This window comes from Antedon bifida, chromosome 1, assembly GCF_963402885.1.
Source record: "Antedon bifida chromosome 1, ecAntBifi1.1, whole genome shotgun sequence".
Classification (NCBI taxonomy): Eukaryota; Metazoa; Echinodermata; class Crinoidea; order Comatulida; family Antedonidae; genus Antedon; species Antedon bifida.
The window spans coordinates 9,588,693-9,614,061 of NC_136226.1; the positions used below are offsets into that span (position 1 = coordinate 9,588,693).

General features: G+C 33.0%; 3 protein-coding genes across 4 annotated transcripts; 1 reads left to right on the plus strand and 2 right to left on the minus strand.

The window, feature by feature from the left end:
- Nucleotides 1-170: 170 nt before the first annotated feature.
- Nucleotides 171-3,729, minus strand: LOC144834496 (uncharacterized). The gene is made up of 10 exons (XM_078689323.1): nt 3,657-3,729; nt 3,331-3,383; nt 3,096-3,116; nt 2,864-2,884; nt 2,429-2,707; nt 2,228-2,273; nt 1,955-2,107; nt 1,628-1,702; nt 1,330-1,434; nt 171-899 (listed from the first exon to the last, which is right to left on the minus strand). Exons 1-10 carry the CDS (start codon nt 3,727-3,729, stop codon nt 787-789), a joined length of 939 nt encoding a protein of 312 aa, XP_078545449.1. The 3' UTR covers nt 171-786.
- Nucleotides 3,730-3,810: 81 nt separating this feature from the next.
- On the plus strand, nt 3,811-6,777 carry LOC144841156 (uncharacterized). Of its 2 annotated transcripts, none has more exons than XM_078697387.1 (4): nt 3,811-3,949; nt 4,987-5,240; nt 5,472-5,591; nt 6,337-6,777. In XM_078697387.1, the coding sequence occupies exons 1-4, from the start codon at nt 3,943-3,945 to the stop codon at nt 6,463-6,465; spliced, it is 510 nt and encodes a 169-aa protein (XP_078553513.1). In that variant the 5' UTR covers nt 3,811-3,942; the 3' UTR covers nt 6,466-6,777. The 2 variants fall into 2 exon arrangements, with proteins under 2 accessions (XP_078553513.1, XP_078553506.1); XM_078697380.1 differs by lacking the exon at nt 3,811-3,949 and adding an exon at nt 4,397-4,512.
- A 390-nt stretch (nt 6,778-7,167) lies between these two features.
- LOC144841150 (D-ribitol-5-phosphate cytidylyltransferase-like) lies at nt 7,168-13,554 on the minus strand. The gene is made up of 8 exons (XM_078697367.1): nt 13,397-13,554; nt 12,319-12,598; nt 11,846-11,995; nt 11,195-11,299; nt 10,524-10,569; nt 9,898-9,983; nt 9,604-9,669; nt 7,168-8,742 (listed from the first exon to the last, which is right to left on the minus strand). The coding sequence occupies exons 1-8, from the start codon at nt 13,525-13,527 to the stop codon at nt 8,440-8,442; spliced, it is 1,167 nt and encodes a 388-aa protein (XP_078553493.1). The 5' UTR covers nt 13,528-13,554; the 3' UTR covers nt 7,168-8,439.
- Nucleotides 13,555-25,369: the final 11,815 nt, after the last annotated feature.

Below are 25,369 nucleotides of genomic sequence, written 5' to 3' on the forward strand. Positions count from 1 at the left end.
TTACCCCTAGGCCGTATTTTTGCTTTTCAAAAAATAAAATCAGATAAGAAAATAAAAGGACGTTAAATAAAGGCATCGATGTTGAAGTGGTCTTGTAGCATTGGATTTAACTCTCAAAACACCATTATATTCTCTTTATTCTCTCGTATTCTCTTTCTTTATAGTTTATTTATAATTGTCTAGGCTCATACTCTTTTCAGCTTAAGCACACAACGCTGATTGGTAATTTATATTTTCCCAATAAACAATAGCGAATGTGGACTGTTATATAATTAACAACGCCTTGTTCTAAATTTCAATTTCTTGGCCCCAATAATGTTCCTTTTAAACGTGAACAAGTCTTAACTGCCTCCTGTCTACAATTTCCGTTATTATCAATTTCTTTCCTGTCGTTATACTATTTTGGCTTACAATACCCTTTATTTTGCAATGTCAACTAATTCGCGATGGACTTGGAACTAAATCTACGTACTCTTGTACTAGGATAGTTTCAGAGATTGGAAAGCAAGTTCATAAAACGTTTCGTTTTGCCCTAAATAAAATGTACGCCTATATGTACGATGGACGTGTAGGCTTACTACTCCTCAAACTGAACTTGCTTCAACCATGAAGGAATTACACTTATTCCTTCACTTCAGATCCTGTACATCCATTAGGAAAACCGCTGCTAGGCCTACTGTAGTAGTTTGGTCATGAAGATAATACCTCCAAGATTTAGTATTATTTACAGTCCTTTAATTCAGTGTTTATATATAATATATAATGTATATATTTTGCTTTACTAGGCTACATCATAATATCATGAAGTTTTCGTTCAGTATAATCTTGGCCATCGACTCCCCTTGCCTTATCCATCAAATCTGCTAGCTCCTTCTCTGCACTCGAGGTATCATTTAAGTCTACGAAGAAATGTTCCAAATTATTTTGCTTTAAAAATTAGAATTTAACTTATGTACACCAGACTGAATGAAGGTGGTTGATGGACCGTCCATTGATTGATGATGGTGGTAGCGAGGTAGGCCGAGATGGTTATAATATGGGTATATCGAGGTGGAGGGTATTACAAGATGGTGATAGTATAAGAAAAGAGGAAGTTTAAAATGAAAATAGTAATTACCAAGAAGACGATGATGGTGCAGAGAATGCCAGGAGAATGATTTACTTTGCGCAGTGATGGCTTCTATATATAGCAACGATGAGATGTCAGTCAGTGTTCAGATTGGACTGTTATCACGACGAAAACTTAGCCAAAATGATGATATGAACAATGTTATAGTGTGAAATGTGGTGATTTGCTATATAATAATCAACGTATTAAATGCGAATTACTATCAATTTTTTCCTGTAACATCTTATGTATCTCGTCAAAGTCAACTCCGTTGTTTAAAAGAAGTTGAATATCAGACACCAAAGCCGCTATCAACACATCTGCAACTATAAATAAGTAAGACGTTGTAACTCGGTTAACACTCTTGGCAACTTTTTAACCTTGCGTCTTGCAAAATTTACCGCACACATTCACACTAGATAAACATTGGTACTGACAAAAAATACTGGCCAATATTATTAGTCAGCAGAATTAAAAAGTGATAATTTATTCCAAGCTAAAATAAAGATTTGGTGTTACCTTTGTCATTACCAGATATTTCTGACTCTTCTTCCTCAGACTTTTGGTCATTTTCTTCTTTACTCTTTTTTAATCCTTAAATGCGAAAATAAGGATAGACAATGAATTATTTTCTAATTTATACCATTCGTTCTCTTTCTAAAGACAGGAAGTTCTAGAACTGCCCTCTTGTTTATGTTCAGTAGGTATAGGCGAAAATGTTAATTTAAATGTGAACATTAATGAAAAGTGTGCTCTTTGTATCTGTAGTGTGACTACTGTCCAGTTAAAATGCTCTTAATAGTGCAAAGTGGGAGTGAGAGAGAATAGGCAAAGGTACAAACGTACCTTTCACTGCTCCAAGTTCTTCGGATGCAAACGGAGTATCAGCGAACATTCCCGAGTGTACACCTCGGTTCGGAAGCTCCATATTTTTCTCCGGTGCAGCTCGTAAAAGATCGCTTGATTTAACATGACCAAAGTAACCCATAGGGTCAAAACCTACCAAAAACATACGGTAATTCTTAAAGACAGAACGTGAAGTATGATGTGAAGTAGATTACAGAATAGCAAAACAAAAATGTTTATTATTTCAAATAATAGTATGCAGTTGCAACGTACCGTTATCTTGATTTTCACTTTGTTTTTCTTTTACTTTTTCAAGATGCTAAAACAAATGGAATAATTAAATTAAAACCGACTTCATTCAAATGAATAAACCCGCGTCAAATGTTGTTCTATTTCGAACGTGTGCCGGTTTAGAAATAATATTGTTTATTATTATTATATATTTTAATTATAATAAAATTAATCATTACTAACCTCCTGTAAAATATGCTTTTCAGTTTCTAATTGCTCAAATTTGGTTAGCATGTCGCCCTCTATAGTTTCAGTTTGAGTTTGAAGTTTTCTGTTTTCCCAATCCTCTGTTCGCTTTATCTGTTTATTATCGGATCCTTCTAGAAAATGATTTTCTTCGCCCAAATTATTTTTAATATTCTCAGATGACGTAATATCTACATTGTCTCCTTCAATCTGCTTCCTATTTTGCTCTGTATCATCGCTTGGAAGCGTTGAGTACGTCTGAGAAAGTTCGTTCAACTTTTCAGAAGAATTGCAAGAATAACAAAATAATATAGGTTATTCTGAATTACCTGAATACAAAGGTGTCGAAGTTTAGGGATAAAAAGGGAAATAAATAATTCAAATTTTAAATTTAATCAGAAGTTACTATTCATGATTAGTTTGAATGCTTACCCCTTTTCCTATATCTTCAATCTAAGAAAAAAAACATTGTAAAAATTAGACAAAACAATATTTATAAGAAATAGTGTAAACGGACGGACAATTTTACAAGATGGGTTTTTGATCTACGTGTATCATGAAGGATACTCATTGTCTATTCATTGTTAAGAGCAAAATCTTTCCAAGAAATAACTTCTTTGTACAATGACATTTCATTTTAAAATAAATATAAATTAGAGTTTACCTGTTTCTTTAAAAATTCCAGCTGCAAAAAATGTTTAAAATATTACTTATTAATTATAAAAAGATTTAAAGAAAAGATGTTTTGTCCATATTTAGATAAGAAACTTATAAATCTAACATTTGGTGGCCTTAGAAATAAAGAACTATCACGTACGTCGTGCGCACGCTGTAATCTTTTGTACGCCGCCCGCGTTGTGAACCAAAGTTTTCAGTTGTAGTACTCTGATCTTACTTACCTTGTTTTTGCTGAGATCAATCAGACGTCTATCCGTACGAGAACGTGCATCGCCTAGTTGCAAAGAAAAACAAGTCCATATCATATTATAACAAAATGCATCCATAGGTTCTGGCTGCAAAAACTGAGCCTTCCAAACTTTTAATGCACCAGTTTGTTATGTTTGCATGTTTTTTTAGGGAGAGGGTGAAATGAGGCCGCTAACTTCAAAGGTGAGAAGCACCCAGTGTTTTTGTCCGGTGTGAACGAACATAAATTCAGTAATACTAATGACCTACTATTCAAGATTTGTATCTAATTATCTAAAAATTAAAAAGTGTAAACTACCTTCGTTAATTGGTGCACAATTAACAGCAACAAAAAGGAAGACGGGAAAGAACAAATTCAGAAAAGCGTTCATATCGAATTGAATAACTTTCTCTCTTTGAGGTAACTGAAGTTTTAAAACGAGATGTTTGATACAATAAACACTGTAAACAGTGCTTAACGCGTTGGACTTTGATATTTACTGACCTGTAAATTATGTGTGCAAACAGTCGATGCGTATTTTTAGTTCAATCAATACACACCTTCACTGACACACAAGTTGCACAGGTCTATTAACGACAGGAAAATGGCAGGTACGTATTGTATTTAATGTTACAGTAATTTGTAATCTCGGATAGATATAGGCCCGGGTTGAAACATTAGTTTATAGGCGCGATAAAGGTGCGCATTTTAATACTAAAATGAAATATGTTGTGTATGGTCTTGTCTATCCCCCCTCACGAACACAACGGTCTACTTATATACCTCTAGTACTATAGGTAGAGTCTATAATAATATAATAAATACAGTAGTCCGGTTAACCGATTTAAACAATAGTGTACTTATTTCTCACCTCATGTGATATATTTTGTTATACATACTGTTATAATATATATATAAATATATATGAATCATATTTTTTGTTATTTTTCTGGAAAATTAAACTCAAAATCACATGCCCTACGTCATAGGAAGTGCGTCATAAAAGAGGGCGCTTTTGTGGCTATTAATAGCTATAACGTAATTATGCAAATTTGTATATTATAATGTAAATTGTAAACACACAGCAGAGAGTTTATCAAAAACGATCACAATACTCACTGCAGCTACTGTTATTTTAGTCAAAAGAAAGCTAAAATGCCGTTCGGTAAGAAAGGTAAGTCATTCTACAACATAGAAGAGTACTGTTTTACGGTGGAGCCTATCTAACTAGGCCTAGAACACATTGACTTTTTCTGGGCGGGTTTGACTAAAGTATGGAAGTCTAGGCCTAGACTAGCTAGACACTTCTAGTAGGATAATTTCAGTCGTACTTAATTTCGGCCGTGCATTAATGGATTTCGGTCGCAGTACCACTGGGCGGCGTCGTATAACATTAGCTATTTTTGTATGGAACACCTACATTAATAACTAAAATACTGTAAATACTTAAACTTAATAACTACTATTAATAATTTGCTTACTGGATTTTTAAACAAAATACTGCCAATACAAACACAACAATGAATGATAATTATTTTATTTGGTCTATTGTAGTTTAATTTTTAGATTTCATCTAACTAAGAAATAAACTCTTGTCATTAACTAGTAAGCCTAATATAATTTTTTGATATTTGATGTTTTTTCCCAGAGAAGAAAAAGAAGCCGGCCTATCCAGTACAGCAGCCAGCATACCCAGTGCAACAGGCTGGAGCCTATCCAACACAACAGGGTTACCCAGCTCAACCAGGATACCCTCAGCAACAAGGATACCCTCAGCAACAAGGGTACCCACCTGTGCACTACCCACATGCTGCAGCCGGTGGTTTTCAACCTACACCTCCACCAGGTTATGCACCACAAGGGCCACAGGGTCCACCACCACCATACACTGCTCAACCCCAGGTAGGAATTAAATTTGTCTGTGCTGTGTTGGAATTATCGGTGTACGTAAATAATGTAATGTAGTCTTTGTCGTTTTTGGTGTTTATACATACAATCTTACAGTATCCCATTGAAATTCAATATAACAAGCAAAGTAATTATGACTTTACAGTTAAAAAGACAAGTAATTACGTTATTGGAATATTAACATTAACTAGCTGATACTAATTTTTCTTGTTATCATTTTCATAGAACTTTGCAGCACCTCCAATGAGTCAGCCACCAATGCCTCCTGCACAACTTCAACAAGGAGGTACATTAGTGGTTCAAGGAGGATTTGATGCTGGCGCAAGGAACCCAACATCAATCCCAGTAAGTTTATCAACTAATAGTTCACAATCCAAGTTTTAATCAAGTCCAATTTCTAAAAGACAAATTCAGTTCATTTCACATCATTAAACAATTTATGATAAAACAGAGTTATAGGAGACTTTTGTTTCATTTTTAAATTTACTTTACAGTACATAATATATCATTTGCAAAACGGATAGATTCATTATACTGAGCTGGGGTTTTTGGCCGATTCAGACAAGAGAGGTTTCAATGAATATGCGTTGTAATACGGTAGTTTAAACAATGCCATTGTTCTCCTCCTACTGAAATATTTCAGTAAATATACGCTCCAGTAGTTTTGAAAAGAGGCTTTGAAATACAATTCAGAATGTGATTCAAGGTGAAAGGTCATTATCAAAGTTTTTTTTTTTTATTTCTTTCCTGGTACTCTAAAATACAAATTATTAGTTTTTAAAATAGCAATCAGCATTTAAAGATGTATTGTCCCCCAGAAAAAATAATTGAATTGAATTTAACCATTTATTTTGCCATTTTATAAGTGAAACCATAATTTGTTTCTGTTTTTTTTTCTATGGAAGTGATTAACTATTAAAACTACAAAATAATATCTGATAATAATAATAAGTCTGATTTTATTAATCTTTATTTTTCATGTTTTTGGGGGACAATACATCTTTAATATTTACAGACAATAGGAAGAACAATAACAAACTTACGTTCAAACAGGCTAAAAAACTAAACAAATTCAATTTTTCCAATTTAGCCTCCTCCTCCAGGCTACGCTCCAAACCATGCACAAATGGCAGCAACACAAGGACAGAACGTGGTGATGACACAACGTCAGGGCAACTGGATGACTGGTGGTTCCGATGGTGGCTATGTTGTTTGGTAAACAACAAATACTGACCAAAGTGTTATTTATCAACTGAAGTGTGACCTTTGACCTATAAAGAATCATGACAAGATTGTTATTGTCACCGAGATAATTACAACATTTAATCAAACATTAAATTGGTCAATAAACACACTTTGTAAATACATTAAACAATTTTTAATCTAGTCAGAATAATTTTGTATTATACTATTATTTCCATTTATATACTTATATTTATGAGATTATAATTCCATGTTAACTATACTTTGTAAAATACTGTAGTGATATTAAACTTGTTATCTGCATCTAAATATATTTTTATATTTCTAATTTTAATGTGAAGAGTCCATGATTTCTAAATCATTACTAATACACTGTTGATTACAAAATGATAGAGCAACAAAAATGACAGACATACTGTACTTAAAATGTTTAAGTACGAAAGCAATTCCTAATCCTGAATACATGTCCGGGATGTCTAGAGCAGCTGTCTAGAGGGAAAGAAATAACAGTGCTTTCAGGTACCCATAGATTTCTTAGGTTTGTTGAAATTAGGCTGGGCAGAAGACATTAAAATAAACTTTGGTCTGGGTTGAAGATATTAAAATAAGCTTTAGGGTGGGTGGAAGATATTGAAATAAGCTTTGGTCTGGATGGAAGACTTTAAAATAAGCTTAATGTCTGGGTAGAAGACCTTATAATAAGCTTTGGTCTGGGCAGAAGAAAATGGGTGTCCCCTCCACTCAGCACAACTACATCCACATGTATTACATGCACACTAAACATAATGTAAGTAAACAAACATACAGTATTATTCTTTACCTCCTTATGTTGCAATGATAAGTTGTTCTACTGCCATCATCACCATCAATGATGTTTCACGCACAGGAGTACAAGTGGGTACACGCAAGACAACTACAGCTTTGTATAATTGCTCAATGGAGGTTATAATATGCACAGTATAATCATATAAGTAGTCAACTCATTAAATAAACCAACTTTATAATTATTTATTTATTGAGTACATAAACTATATACACAGTTTTGGTGAACATTTCGCATACTGTATACCATATTTAGTTATGTGATACATACTGTATTCAATTTCTACTACCATATTTATCTACCGTAGGTAATTATACATTAAATGTACTAATAACTATGAATGCTTATTTTACTAATAGAAATTTAACAGAGGACCAAGCCCAAATAATTTTAGTTTTAAATGCAACTACACAGTACTGTACTAAAAAATACTGTGTGTATTATTCTTATTTGTTAGGTGGACTTTAAATTCTTATTTTTTAACAAATAAAGAAACAATCTATTGTTAAATTGATATATTAAACTGTACATATTAAAAACTAATTTTAAATGGCTTTTACAAAATTTTAAAAAAAAATGTTAAAAATATAAAATTTCTACTTGATGGTCTATACTTTAATCATTTCTACTGTACTATGATTAGCAAACTATTCTTACCAAACAAAAATAAATATATTGGCACCGATGCAATTACTATTGACTTGTATCCTTGTATGTAGATTTGTGAAATCTACTGTCATGTCATGTATTGGTGGGTGTGTCAAAGGTCGCAGACTAGAAATAGATTTCAAGTACAATCTAGCAAAAAATATACCTACCTCATCGCTAAAATTGAAGGTGTACTTTGGGAGTATAGTGACCAACAATAGACTGGGGCTAGGGGTCGTCTAGATAAGAGCAATCTACATTATTTTAATCAGTTTATGCGCACATAATGTTAACACAAATAAAACATGTTTGTGATAATGATGGCAACATATGGTTTTTGTCAAACTTGGATGAATACTAGTGCTATGAATGTCAAGAGGTATTTTTTAAACTGGCAAGTCAAATGGATTCAATTATTGCTTCAACATACACATCAGCACACTGGACGGTCATTTATACACCATACCAAAAAAGGTAAGTTTAGTAAAATAAATAAATTAGAGAACCTGGATAAAAACATCAAACCATAAAAACTTGACCACTAAACGCAGGAAGTCGGTCAAACATCAACGTGGTCACTAGGGATCCAATGCGTTCAACCGCACCCATGTAATACGTTTTCTCTTCAAGGACCAGGATGCTAACGTTGACACAGTTTTGTTTTGATCTTTCACTTAGTGTGCGCGCAATTTGATGAAGTTTCTCCACATTTGGTTGAGACGTTGTTAATAATATCATTATGAGACACCCACCTTCAGTAGCGTGTGTCATTAACCAGTTTAAAGTTTCATTACCTTGGTCTTGCAAACTTTCCTCTCCTTCCTAAATACAAAATAGAATATAGGTGTGAGCAATAAACACTATTATAACAATATAAATAAATTCCTGTCATTTGATTGAACGATTATGGGTCACATGGCATGCAATAGTATGTCCATTAAATACTACTTTCATTAAACCTTCATATTATTGATCAAACTATTATAGGCATTAACAAATTAAATGTATCTATAGCTTTTTAAAATGTATATTATATTTTTTTTAAATGTATATTATATTTTTTTTAAACAGTAGAATTAGAGAACAGTAACCTCTTCCAACTACAAACTCAATTACAAACACTATTGTTGCAGAATATTGCATATTTAATAATTAATATTTATCAAGTAGCTAATTTCAAGACATCCAATTAACATCTGGGAACTGGGAAGATGATTACAAATGCGTATCTTGGGTTGGATTTCTGTTATATATGAGATTCTTTTCAGATAATGCTTAAATAGTAGAACACTGCCAACACCCTACAAATTGTCCACTTAATAGGGGTATCCTCTGAATAGGGGTTATAGTATTAAAATGTTTCACACAAAGGGTCACCTTAAATAATAGGGTGTTCCCTGAATACGGGTTGGTCATATAAATTTTAAATTTCGTTTATAGTGAAATTTTGTCCCCTCAATTGGATTGTCCCAAAGGAGGGGATCTATACTATATACAGTACTAGCGTTTTTGTACTCACTGTAATTTGGATGAATTCTAAGCTTTAGTAATGTATTGCATAATGTCACAGATGGTTAATCATAAAGTAACTGAATTAAATGTATTGTTGTGGGCAGACGCTCATCCAAGGACGAGAATAAAATACCAACCTATAAATATCCTACATGAATATATAATACTTACAATCATGATAGCGATAGAGTTGATATGTTTGGGTGTGCTGGTCATCCAATGAACACTTGTACAACACTGGAAGACAATCACAACAAATGTTAAGCTCCGTCTACACTGTCAAAAAGTGTGATGTGCCAAAATATGGTAGTGATATGCTTAAATATGATAGTGATATGACATCGTCATGTCCATATATGGGCATATCACATTTTTTTGTCACATAAAGTTGATAGTGTAGACAGAGCTTTACTATTTATATTTTGACACAAAATACTGTACAGAAAATAGGATTGTTAACTTTACCAGTGATTTTTCAGATAACTTTGACTGAATACTTTTGACTAAACGATTATCATCAAATCCAACCAGACAAGGAGAAACACGTTTTTCTGAAGGAGAATACAAAAACGTTTTTATGAACATTTTAAAGCAACATATATTTATCAATTTTTACATACTATATATTTCAAAGCTCAGTATAACCCACTCAAGGGGAGACAAACACATTGTCCCCTTAATAGGGATGCCCTGTGAGTAGGGGTGTCACAAATGAGGGGTCATGCTGTATTTACAGTTTCTGAACCTGAAGACTCTGTATACAGTATATGAAAGCAGTGTAATATTTTAAGGGACACAACAAAGTATGTACTCAATCTTGGTTAACTTAAATCTTGCCATTTTGGAAATATAATAAGATTGATTGAGGCACACATTGGGGAGTTTCTTGTCAGTTGACTTCAGTTTATCTTACAATGAGCTACAATAAAACTTTACAGTCTTAGAATACACACTTACATCTGTCTTCTGTGCATAGACGTATTATACAGAAATGTTTGAACAATTTATGACATTATAAAATTTAATCATCATATTTATCAAACACTGTGTATATACAATTCTAGATAACGATAAACATTTTGATAAATTACCTTTAATAATGGCTTCAGCAGCATACAAATCTCTCCTATATGTTATCTAGAATATTACAACAACTCCATTAGTAAACATAAACATAATGTTATCAGAAACAGTAAAACCATGGTCTAATCATGAAGAAATAGGTCCATATAAGACTAACACCTTATCAGATGCCACTCAGGTACTGTGTATCGTATTGTACACAAACGTTTAAGATGGATAAGTCTCCAACCTGAATAACCTCATGAGGTTGAAATATTCTTAATGATATTAATGATGATTTAGTATAGTAATGATTAATATGATTTTTATACTTCTGATAATATTTTATTTTATTTTTTTTCGTATTTAATGTTATATCTTAGGGTGGGCTGAATTTTCTTACTTATATGACTCTCCCCCTACATGACTGAACTACTTTTCATTGTATTTGTATGCAATTTTATTTATTAACAAACTAGTTTATCATTATGTTATTGTATATTATATGTATGTTATATTGTGGAAATAAATTGAAAAAATTGAAACTGATAAAATATTTATTTTATGATATTTGCCTTTATCTTGGGGTATTATTGAATAAATGTAATTGAAATTGAATAAATTGATGATGATTTCGATATAAATAAATGTTCTTAATATAATAATAATAATCATAATTATGATGATACATTTGCTGTACCTTCCACACATCCTCTGGTGCTTCAATAAGCTTAGCTTTCACTTGGCAATATTCCTGAGCAACATGTAAGCACTCTGTTCCAAAATCTAAGTTATGTTCTGAGATCTGAAAGAATAATAAACAAATTAATTAATGAATTTAAATAAACATACTATCATAGAAGCTCTCCTTTTGTGGGAGGGGGGAGGGAACCTCCATTAAGGGGACAACTTTCTGTGAAAAGAACAAGGGTAAACATATGGTTTAAAAATATGGCCAATCCTATTCAAGTGACACCTCTACTCTAGGAAGAAATGCATTTTATATGTATATAATTGTATATTGACAACAAAAAAATCAAACTTCTAGTTATGGACCAGTAAATAATAAGTAGTAATAATTCTTGTGACCCAACAAAGGTATCCCTTAATAGGAATACATTATTGGTTGATTCCTTTGAGATGATTGGAATATTTGCACAGAATGTTCCTACTTATAGACAGAATCATGTTATTCAGTACAGTACTATGTACAGTGCAATTGGTTATGCATTGTGTAGTTTCTCAAGAGTTTTACACCACAATAGACTTGAATGCCTATAGGCCTGGTTACTCTACTCCATCATATGGTATTTCAAACAGCATATGGAGTGTGTCTTATTTTAATGATTACCTTTTCATAAGCTGTTTTAATTATGGGGTAAGAGAATGCCTGTGGTGTTTGACTGGCTCTGTACTTAGATCTTACTAGAGTGTGATCTAGGAAGCCTTCTTCATCAGCCGCAACTGTTGTCGATACTAAAGGACGGATGCAACCAGCAGCCTAGAAAACAAAAAAACTGAATTGTTATCATAACTTTCAAGAGATTTAAAGAATATAAATGTAAATACAGAAAATTGTCACTGTCCCATGAATATGGGTGTGAGGCCTAATTGTTTACACACTTAGCTAGACACCCGGGCTTGACAGAAGGTAGGTTGACTAACCCGGAGCAGTTTTAACTAGACAATGTACGCCGGACAAGTGAAATATCGAGCTCTGGCGGTGTCCCCTTAAAGCGAGGGGTTTTACTGTAGTGCACAAAATTCTTTATCAAAGGTGCATGAGACCAATGGCTTGAAGAACTTAGTAAAAATATGGCTAACCCCAAATTCTGAAGCGGCTAATGCAATCTTCTTTAAAATATTTTCATCAACGAATGGTCTAACTGCATCATGAACGATCACAACACTTTTTTCCAGGTATGCCTGCTCGTCATCCTCGTCACTGCTTATAGCGTTAATGCCATTTCTAATTGACCTATGTCTCGTGGAAGCGCCCTCTACCAATTCTACCTTCTGGAAATCATTCTCAAGTAAAATTCTTTGCATGTAATTTATTCGATCAAGTGAAATTACAATAAAGATTTTCGTTATCCATGGCAACCTGAAAATATAAATAAACTGTGAAGATTAATTGCATTTAAAGACTAATACAGTAACTGTATTATTATTATCTAAGACTCAGAGCATTGTATTGTATTACATGATGACAATCTATATATTATACATATATAATTATGTAAAAAATGAACTGTATAATTATGGCTGAATATAACTTTGTAATCATGTGTAGTGTTCACAGATATTATTAAAGTATATTACTGGCTTTGATTTATAATAGCCCACACATCATTCAGCAATGTTTCCTCTAAAAAATGATGGTATAATAAAATATCAGACAGTAAAGATTAGCAAACAAAGAGATAAATAATACTTAATAGAATAACTTCTGATTTGAACACCCCCACAAATTTTGGCTAATATACACCCAAACCAAGGTCAAAGTATAAACTACAATACTGCAGACTGTACAGTCTAACCATGGAGGTAAATGGTCTAACAAAATGATTAATTGATTTTCTTTAATCAATGTTTAAATTAAGTTTTAAATTAAATAAATATAAATAAATCAAACCTCATCAGATTCACAACAATAACAATTAATTAGTTTAATTTGAAAAAAAAACCAAAGACGTGTGTGTACTAAGATAATAGTTCATCATCCAAGCCATTAAGATCCAAAAGTTTCTTCTGTACACTAGCCTAGTTTTATAGTAGGCCTACAGTGGAAATACTGACCTTCCTCGTAACACATATTGAGGAGTGTTCTGTCTGGTAACATTTGACCTCACATAGTTAGGCCTAGCTTTTAGTATTCGATTTTAAAAACACTTTCACTAACCTTTCAAAACATTCAATCGTATAAACAATAAGAGGAAGACCTAATACATTGCAAAATTGTTTTGGTTGTTTAATCCCCATCCTCTCCCCGCTTCCAGCGGCTGGAAGAATAACGTAAGTGGGCAACTCCATCTTCTTTGAGGCTAGGCCATGAATGAATGAATGTCAACAAACAACAAACGTGACATGTGTGGATATCAAATTTCAGCTAGTGCGCCCTCTACAGTATCCAAACTTTGTACAATATTTATATCAGAGTTATGTAATAATTGTAAGCAGAGAAATAGTGACTTTTGTGGTTGACGTTATTCTCAGCATGCTTGGATATATCAAGCGTATTAATTTCATTTTGCGGCGGACCGCATGTATTTAGAAACAACGAGCAGTTTCATATATTGAAACTCCTGGATGTGAGACTGAACGGCCGCACACAGCAGGCGAGGGCAGACTTAACTTCGAAACCGCTTTTTAAAAGAATAACGACTTGTCCGAGCAAAACGTGGGCGTTCATTACATTAATATGTTGTGATAATCAACAAAAGTACTTCCGTTTTACAATTAATTAACGAATAGTGTTAAAACCTTTTATTTGTTTCATACGAAACTTAACGCTTCATATGTTTTCCTGGTAGATATGCCAAAACATGTCAACATTATTTTAGGTGAATTATGCATCTCATCCGTTCAGCAAACTAACATTACAACAAAATTAACAACTTACTTATGTTTAATATCCGATATGTAACTGTTGTTACAAAAGACCATCAAATCAACCTTACCATAACATTGGGTCGTTTGTGACAGTTTCCCATTTTAAATTCCCTGTACGTGTTTTTAACGCAGGAATTATAAAAATATGTGTGTAGGTGGTTAACCATCAATATTAAATGATAAACAGTAAGCCTTGGTTGGTTAAATATTTTAGGCCTATCAAATTAAACACGAATTACCGATAAACAGAAAAGTTTAAAAGTTGACCTGTCATTGGTTTTAACCACAGACAAGTGTGTGATAGGAAATAACACACGTGATCTTGTCACTTTTTTCAATTCGAAATCAGTGACCCTAATTCTGTGGTGAAGAATTAACCTTACAAAACACATGAAGATGCGCTAATCAAGCACATCCTCGAAATAATTGAATAATAGTATGTTTATTATCAAACATAATAATTTAAGCATGTTTACCAGCGTTATATACATCAATAGGTTTGCATAGGCCTATTAGTTTATAAGATTATAATTAATTTTGTTCTAACTGAACACCACCGGTATCCAATGCCCGACGGCGAGTTGCGTTCTTACTCAAATGTAAAGCTCTGTCCACACTATCAAACTTTATGTGCTCATATATGGACATGTGATATCACTACCATATTTAAGCATATCACTACCATAATACTTGAGCACATCACACTTTTTTTCAAACTAGTTTGATAGTTTAGGCAGAGCTTTAGGCCAATTACATTCGACGCGTTAAACGCGAATGGTGCAGATTCAGATTCGATTTATTAAGTCGTTCGTACATAGTATAATGATAATTGTTTTCTTGGCAGAAAAACACAAGCAAAACAATACACACATAATATTTACATTCGTGATCAACTTGGAACTAACAACAACAACAACAACGGATCAGCAACTAAAATACAACAGACCTAATGACCTATCTTTGAAACTCACTGTTGTATAGTCTAATAGCGCTAGGTAAGAATGAAAATTTATGTCTATTTGTTTTAACTGGAATTGTTGTTAATCTTCCAGATCTGGTAACTACTATGGGTGTGTTCTGCGTTTCTACGTTTATTCAAACCCGAAATCCGGCCCAAATTTTAAAACAAAATAGTATGGTATTAGAAGCGTTTACATCAAATCTATTTAATTTATACACAGTGCCCCATTTTCCGGATCCGAGATTGGCATTATACGCAGCTATACTAGTTTGGGTTCCAGACGGATTTTTGACTTAATATTGGTAAAAAGATAAATATTAAGGCACAAATGGCGTTTCATACGTAAACATCGAAAAGCCTCGAAATAACTACAGACTTGGTCTGTCCAAGTCTAGTCCAATATGTCCAATTTCAATGTACGTGAGTACGTTCAAGTCTAGGACTCCAATACGTCCAATTTCATATACGTGAGTACGTTCAGGTCTAGGACTCGATCCAATACGTCCAATTTCAATGTACGTGAGTACGAGATGGATACACTTTCAATAGTGATGCTGACTCATTTTCGGTTAAATAACTTCTTGCGACAATAACATGACTTTTAATGTGACGTTAATTATATCGTAGGATAAACATAAATTTGATTAAACGATGAGACGTGTTCGACCTTCTTTGTTAATCGCATAACATGTTTTTAAATTATACGGTATTCAGTACCTAATTCATACAACCCCACTTCCAAAGAATTCGCTTCTGGATTGATTTGACATGAAAAGTAACACACCCTTCTGAGGCCTAATGGTATAATAATTATTACATCATACAATGACATTACACAATTCAATCATCATAGGACAGTCACATATTAATAACGTAACAGTATAATGGTTCTAAATAAATGCCCTGCAGGCGTTCAATTCGCTTGTCGGAACGACACATGAATAGTTCTGAGACTGTAAATTCGATATAGTACCGTATGTAAACAAAAATATTAGGAAATCAACATTATACCTTGTGATTTGTGCAACACATCACATGGCACATGATTGTCATAACTGTTCAATAGTTGCCAGTTGCCTTGTGTCTTTACAGTTACGGAATAAATTTACCATCGGCACAGTTGTGGACACTTAGTAACTATACAGTACAAAAGAATTCTTAAGACACTTTCGGGATTCAAACAGTTTCCTTAATAATATGGTGCACGCGTGTCCTCTGAATAAGGGTTGCCTGTTATAGTGTTGAAACATATAATATGTTACTCTCCATTCGTTCACGAGAAGGTGGAAGGAGGGTGTCTCCTGAGATGGATGCCCTACTACTGCATTATTGTGGACAAATAAGATCGTTTAGTAAAATACTGAGTACCAGCAGACGTATAGACCGTGATGAGATACCGTCTACATAATCTAATACAGTAAATACAACTTTAGGACTATAAAGTTGAAACGTTTCGAATAGAATTCACTGACATAGTTTATCCATAAGCTTCAGTAATGCTGTAATACCATATGGAATTCACACTTTGCAGCTTGCAAAACATAACAAGTAAACTAGTTGTATAAACAAATATTTAATTTCAATTTTGTGCAGATGTTAAGTGTCGGTTGGTTATTGCTTCAAAGTACAACCTGCAGGTAATCAAATAGGCCAACACATGGACAGGCCTATTATAAAGCAACATACGAATCATGTTACACAACTGCTTCAGGATGTTATTCACTATGCTAATATAAAGATGATAACTCAATGCTGATTTATGACCTGTAACCGCTGTTTGTGTTGTTAACACTGGTGCAGATCGTAGGGGGATAGCAGACTTTAGAGGGGGATAATTCTGCACTTTTCGGCGACAAATAAATGGCATATTGAAAGCAGCAACTTCTTTTACCAAGAAATCCTCTTTAATATTCGGATCAGCGCCCTTAAATATTAGTTTTGCTTTGCTTGTTTTTGTACCACTTTGTAGTTATTTGTTTGTTTTTGTTGTTTTTTTATGATTGGCAATAAAGAAGAATAAGAATAATAATTAGTTTTGAATTTCTGTGATTTTGGGTGGAGGAGAGTAATATTAATAATGTTCAACATATATTATGTTCTGTTAATTTAGGAGTTAGGTTGATAAATGCTTCTGCCATCTTGGTCCGAATAAAACTACTGCAAAGATGAAAGTACTGCAAGATGAAATAACTAACTTAAAATATGTTATGTTATATCATGCTTTTAGGCTTATATCCATTTGAGGTGATGGATATTAAAATCAAGACACTTCATTACAATGTGCGATGAAGTGTTTCCTTCACACCTTGAGGTATTCAACAAAGTTTGATACAATTTGCTTTCTCTGTCTTCCTCGGCCTGTTGTTTTAAATCTTCTATCACAACACCAGTTCCAGCTAAGTGTCAATATCTTAACTAAATTTAATCGTTACGTTGATGGATGTTCCATTAGGGCAGTCAACATGTCCTATTAACCTGAACATCACAGGTGTCTAGGCCAGGGGTCACTCGATCTATCTAATATCCGTTCGCAATCAAAAGCGGTTCTATGGACCGAAATATGTCTTAAATAATTAATGTCAAAATTAAAATGTAAAATTATTTATGACACTAAGGAATGAAAACTGTCAGCACTATGTAATCTATGTGCACGTGACATATTTTATCGGCAAAAACATTCAATTTTTAATATAAAAAGTGTCCAGTTCTAGTTGAGAGTGGTTTAAAAAAATTGAAATGTTCGTATACTTCTCAAGGCCTACTACAAATTACTACAGTAAGTGAGTATGACATGTCATAGGCCTATATACTATTTCATCCGTTAAGCAAAAATCTGTTTACATTTTTTTTTAGCAAAAGTGATAGCAAACGAGTGATGTTAAATATCTAAGTAACACAACGTCGATGAAATCTATGACTGGACTTTAGCCATTGTTTAAATTAAAATAATTAGTCAACAATATTCATAGTACGGCCTACGACTCTTCTTTGGTGATCAATAATTCCAAGTATAGTAACCAAGTCCGTTTAGTATACGTTTTAATTATTTCAATTAGCAAAAATATAGGACGTAAATTAGTAAAGGCAATTAATTATGAGTAAAAGCAATAAAAAAAGCAATAAATAGGAACTTGTGTTTCAATGAAGAAGTTTAAGAAAACAAATGAAGTAAATTTAAAAGACAGCAATCAATGTTCTTCAATATATAGTGTGCACTTCTACGATTAGGTTACGTATTGAATGGTATGAATAGATATGTTTTCTTTACAAATAAACTACGCTCTAGCTTTATTATGTACAAATGTATACATGGTATTGCACCTCCCCGTCTGTGCAACGATATTGAAATGATTTACGACCAACATGGATACTCTACGAGATATTCCCAATCTCTGAATGCCAAATTGCTTATTAATGAACGGATCGCTAAAGATTGCAGGAGCAAAAGTTTGGAATAAGATCCCTGTAAATATTCAAGATAGTTTGTCTGTAAATAGTTTTAAAATTAATTATAAAAATCATTTCCACATGTATTATTATTAACGTTCTATATTCATTGATTGTTATATGTTTTCTTTTTTTTTTGTTGATTCTTTTGAATTTCTTGTGTTTTTTTAAAGTTATTTCATTGCAGGACCATATTGAAAAACAGAAATTTGGTGATCTTTTTATTTCTGAATTATGTTGCCTAAATATGTTTTAATAAATAAATAAATTAGTAACAAGTACACCAAATACTTTTGAATTCTTAGAACCATGTGACTGTATCACCAATCGATGGCTGTATTATTAATGTTGATGTTTCTTCGACGAGGAAGCTAAATGAGTTTGTTTGAATTCTATAAATAAACTATATATTTTTCTATTATTAACTGTAACTGTTATGCATCTTACCCATTAAAATGTTCTTGGAATTTCTACAAACTAATTTCTCAGGTTTAATGTTTGTATTTATTTTCATTAAAATATTATGCTGTTTTGTAAATTGTACTGTTCTTGGAATGCAATAAATATTACTTACTTACTTAATAATAAATAATAATTTCGGATTGCATCGAAAAGTCAAAACAATTAATTTCACCACACATATTGACTTGAGTATACTTACAACTATTCAAGTTAATTACAGTGAATCTATATTTTCGACTGAAAGTTGCATTTGAATTAATACGAACTGTTTTCATTAATTTTAGTTTATTCGTTAAAAACATTTTTCTTAGATACTTTTGACTTTTCTTGACACCACCATGGGTGAAATCGTCAAAGGAGGGTGAATCTAAAGCGGAATGGTAATTAAAGTAAATACAGGGTTACGTTGTACTTGTAAGCTTTTTGCACAGTTATAACTTGAATTAAAAGTACACTAACATATCATTGCAAATTGATCCATTTTGGATCTGTCACTGGCAATAATATTCTGTAATTTGATTTCAATCAGCTGGTACCCGTGGCCTAGATGTATATTCTTCAAATGTCTTCAGATTAATTTCGCATTTGACGTTTACATCTGGCACCAATATTTACTTCCTCTTTCTCAAGACAATATCTGACGTCACAAATAATATTGACGCGACGACATTATGACGTCACTTATTTACTGTACAAACATCATGATTGTAAAAAATAACAAATTTAACTGAAATTGAAAACAAAAATGTAATGGGTTTTTTTACACTGTGTGAATAGATGCAGGGAGGAAATATCTGAAATTAAAGAAGTTTTATCTCATTTTATTACGTAATAAACATGTTTGTGACATCATAAAATAGGACTGGCGCTAACTATGACGTCACTTATTTATTACACGCAAACGTAAATGTAAATAGTATTTGTTTTGGTGAGTGAGGAGAAAGACAACTTCTTCCTGAGTAATGGAATATGCCTTTAATGTGTATTGTATGTCGAAAATTCGTGGAATCAATTTAATTAAAGGAGAATTATAGGATTTAATTGTGATTATGGGCAGATGCCACATCGACAAGTGGTAAACATTTATCAGAAATTGAAGCACAAACAACGTTAGTGAACTATAAATGTTTAGGCTTACTTCTCACAGATTTTATAAACAAGTTAACCTATACGTTAAGAAACTACAGCATTATAAGCGTATAGGTTTCAATAAAGACTACCTTTCACTCTATTACTATTATTGAAATATAGAAATAATATTTCTACTTTATTTGTAAGAATTAGTAACAAGTCAAGAAATGAAAGATGCATTTCTTTTCGATTTGATATCTATCAATAATATACCATACAACGCATAAAAAATGAAAACTACATCAGGTGCGGTGCAGCTAAAGCAAAACAAAGCTCGTACATCATCATACAGTCCCGTCAGATGTATTCTGACAGGCTTTAACATTAGAATCAAAATGTCTTCTTTCTGTTCGCGAATTTACTAAGGTAGAATAGGATGTTAACAACATTTCAAACTGTTGCAATTTACGTATTAAATTACATGCAATTACTAACTAATTTGGCAAATAATATATTTTACACGGACTGATCACAATATGGAATTATCGATGATTATGCAAAACAAGCAAAACTGACCCCCTATCAGACGATAATCCAACGCGGGGAAAGGTTCCTATTTCTGCACATCTGCTGCAGAAAGTTTGCGTGTTATTCAAGAGAAAATGGCGGGCTTTGTCACGTTCTTTTTGATTAATATCTAAACAGGTCCTGGGCTAGTTTATGGGAACTTTAGTCTGAAACCAAAGTCATCCGAGTTCAAATATCATGCCAATTTCGAGAACTTTTACGGTTTAATTTAGATTCAGATGACATTTATTACTTTCGTTGTCCATTGTACGACTACAATATAAAAGGTATCAGTTACCTTGTGACCAATTCAAATTTCATATGTCTAAAGATTGAATTTGTAATACAAATTATTTTGTATCTGGCCTAGACCTACATACAAAAGTAAAATATGTATTAAATTTATACAAAACAAGTTCAATATAATATATATTAAATCGATAAGTAATTTAATTTGCCATAATTATTTTAAAATTTGAGAAAGGTCTATGGTCGAAAACGATCTTCTTGGCAAATTAACCGTCTGTCTGCTTATTCTTGTTATATAACGTATTCATATAACGTATATTATGAATACCATCAATTTTGTTTAAAATTGATTGATTTCGGTCTTAAATTGATATAACTGCAAATGCAAATCGATACGACTACACGACACACCCAAAATACTAACCGCATCATCATGACGACACCACAGGAAGCAACAACACAAGACGCGCGATCTTGATACTGATAAAAAAAAAGGTACGATTATACGCATGCGTAAACATTGGCAAATCTAACGTAAGCACAGTACGCACGCGTACACATTGGTAAACCTAACGTAAGCACAGTTAGCTTGTTTACGATATGTTTTTTTGTTAGATTATGAGTTTACCCTGGAATTCAAAGTATCTTGTAATGATGATATCTTTCCTGTTTGGTTTACAACTGATAAACCAAAACAAGTTGTTTTTTAATGACGTCACAGGCATATTTTTCGACAAACGCATACAAGTTTGATTACTAAAATAGATGATAACAATAATTATCGTCTTGCCAACCATTGATTTTTAAGAGACATTGCGGTTTAAAGGAAACCTACAATTCAGCCCCTTGACCGTAATGTAGCCTAGCTAACGGAAGGAGAACGAATTTATCAACATGATGTCAATGAATCACTTAAAAGCATTACATTCCTTCATCTCTATTATTAATTTACTGTATTCCGACGTACAAGGTCAATGAATGAATAGTAAAAATACATTGCTAAAAATTCATATAAACTTTATTTTATTATAAATAGTATGTATGTTTATATTGCGCCCTCTAGCGGAATGAACTTTTTCTATTAACTCTCCATTTTCTAATAATATCAAAAACGAGGGCAAAATGTTATTCTTCTTCTTTTGTTGTTTCAGTTTGTTTTGGGCTCACCTTCATATAGACTAGACTCACTCTAGAATGGTTTCTTTTTAAAAATATTGTTTTCTGTTGATTCTTAAGTATGATGGTTTGAGAAAGATGGTTTGAGAAACATTTTCAATCGACTGTATTTTTCGATTGGTCGAACTATTTAGATTTCAACGAACATATATAGGCATGTACAGATCATTTTTTTTTAAAGTTATTGATAGTAGGAGCTAATTGCTTCTATAGGATTTAGATAATGATAAAACTAAGTTCAACAAAAACAGAAAAACAGGGGGAAAAGATTATTTCAAACGACACATTGAATTATAACTTTTTGACAGTTTCTAAAATTTAACAGACAGTATTTTTCGGTTCGGTTCAAATATGGAAATGTTTACAAGAGCTGTGTGGGGTACACACAATGAACGTTTAGTGGGTTCTCTCTTGAAGGATGTTTTTCCTTCTCAAAGTCAACGGGCGGATGTCATGATAATTAATTATTACCAGAGTTTATTTTAACTATGACTTAGCTGACGTGAAGTTTCCTGGAGCGAAATCGGTCAGAAAAAAAAAAAAGGAAAAAAAAGAAAAATGCGTTTGAGTCGACTTAGGCCTATATTTCAAACTAATATTTTAACAGTGTAGATAAATGTGAACATTGTCATTAGATCACTGTATCGTGCACGTAGTCAGATTGCAACTTCATAGTTGTATATCAATCAAAGAGTTCTAATCTCGATTTGCATAGGATAACATTCTTTAAGCTTGGTTTACACTTGGACGTAACGTAAGAACGTAAAGAGAACGTAAAGCTTGGTTCCCACTAGGACGCAACGCAAGGACGTAAACGCAACGCAACCGTGTTGACCAATGACAAGCGACAGTTCGGATAATCCATCACTTGTGATTGATCAACGCACTTACGTCCTAGTGGGAACCAAGCTTACGGGGCAACGCAAGTGAATATACCAAATGAGTGTGAATGGTTGCCCTTACGTCCTTGCGTTGCGTCCTAGTGTGTGTAGATGTGTACTGTAGTTTATCTAAATAATACGATTATGCTACGACTAAAGCCTATAATTCATGTCTTTTTCGGTCTATTTATAGAAGTCCCATCTAAATAATTATACAGGTAGGCCTACAGTGCTATTTTCCATTGATTGATTAATTTCTATGTTTGTATAAGTGTTTTTCCCCCCAATTCAATGCAGTAGCTTATTTGTTGGGGTTTTTATTCACTTTGAATTATCATTTTCTTAATTTAGCTTCATATTAATGATAAATGCTTACTTTACACATCTGTCCTGTTCTTATCGCTAGAAACCGCCATGTCAATATAAATCAAAAGTTTAAAATCATAATTCATCTTCATATGGTGATAACAATCTTCCAAATTAGTTTTGAATCATTATACTTAGCAATGTCAGATGGAATTTTCGTTGAGGAAATTATGGATAAAATTGTCGTTCAGTTAATCCATTAATTAATCCCTTGGGATCTGAATTATTAATCTCTGTTTCGTAACCTTGATCAACCAGCTGATATTAATTCATTTTGTGTGAATACAATATTGTCGATTCTCTTTTTGGCAATCATTACAACCTGTGAATATCCAGCAGGGCGTTGCGTAAAAGAGTAGGCCTCTCTTCGGATCATCATTTCGGAGGAAATCTCCCCAAGTGTTCTTATAAAAATGTTGGGTTGTTTGTATTTAGAAATTTCATTTACATTCAATATTATTTCTCTAACTCATTAAAAAAATATACTTCACTGTAAGCCTCTGTAAACAATAATATGGTAGGCCTACAAGCCTCCTAGTATGAAGAGATTTGGGCTTTAAACTTCTCTACAGCGCCTAAAGACTGATTCCCAGCAGTAGATGCAAAACAGACTTTCACACCGGTGTCTATCACTACATTACCATAGCAACCACATCATTCCACAGGAAACAAACACGAGTTGTATAATGACTCATTAATATGGCATGTTTCAATGATGCATTATGGGAACTACGTTAATTAGTGCGTAACAACATTCAGACTACAACGGAAGTTTAATGTGCGCGTGACTTAAGTTGTTCATTGACTTAATACATGCTGTCTAAATTAAGCATGTTAAACATGCGGATATTAAGTATGGTTTAAAAATAGAATTTAGTTATTTGTAAAATAAGCTTCATTGCTGATGACAGAGTACCAACCTTAAGTTACCAGCATGTAATGTTGGTGTCTTTGAACCAACAAGTGTATCATATTCTATTACATTTTAGGTGTTTTCATTAATTTCAATTATATGTTCAAGGAGGCTCTCAATTTATATAAAGAACACTAATAAATTGGGAAAGATAAATGTATATTTATCTTCACCGTGGTGTGGATATCGATAAACCGATACATTTAGGTCCCATGATAAGTTTTCACTCATCTGCTTCAGTTATGATAGGGTAATATGCAATATTGTAAAGCTACATGGTCATAAAGGAACACATTTGCTTCATGTATAGCTAGGTAAAGCGTCCCAATAACATTAACCGATTACATGTATGGAGTGCCCTGAATGACAAAAACTAGAAGACCGAGGTCATGTAATGTTGAAGAGTACACAACTCAATAGAAATAGACAGATTGAAAATTAACAACAGGTCAGAAAGTTCTCTTAAGTTCTATTAAAGCACACTCTACCATTACCCATGAGTTGCATAAATCTTAATAATAATCATGGCGACTTTATACTATTTGCGACCACAAGAATCGCGATTCAATTCAAACTTGTGGCAGAAATCGTTCGAAAATGACCACTAATATGACAAACAAATTAAAACAGACTGTCGAACACTTTGGTCAAAAAGCTGTTGAGCGGATGTTGTGAAAATGAATTGGCACTCTGGAAGCAAATTGTCACTTCCGAGAATCAGTAATTATTAATTATATACAATTAATACTGAATATAAAACACGACTGACAGGTAGCTAGAGCAGCGGTACAGGCGTGTCACTGACGACGGACATTAAGATATCCTACCAACTAAACGAAGCCAACATGCCCCTGAAGCAAACCGTACCAATGTTACCGATATGCTCTCTACCAATATAAACGGTGCAAACATTCGCTTTTAGCGATATATTCGTTGCTCGGTTATGAATAAATATCATAAATATATGTTGTACAGATGTTATATTCGGTGTTTGAGGTTCTGCCAAGCAAACACAACTTTTAAATTTCACATTCTTGAAAATGGTATAAAGCTCTGTCTACACTATCAAACTACAGTAGTTTGACCAAAAAAAAGTGTGATGTGCCCAAATATGGTAGTGATATGATGTAATCATGTCCATTTATGGGCACATGTCACATCACATGTGTA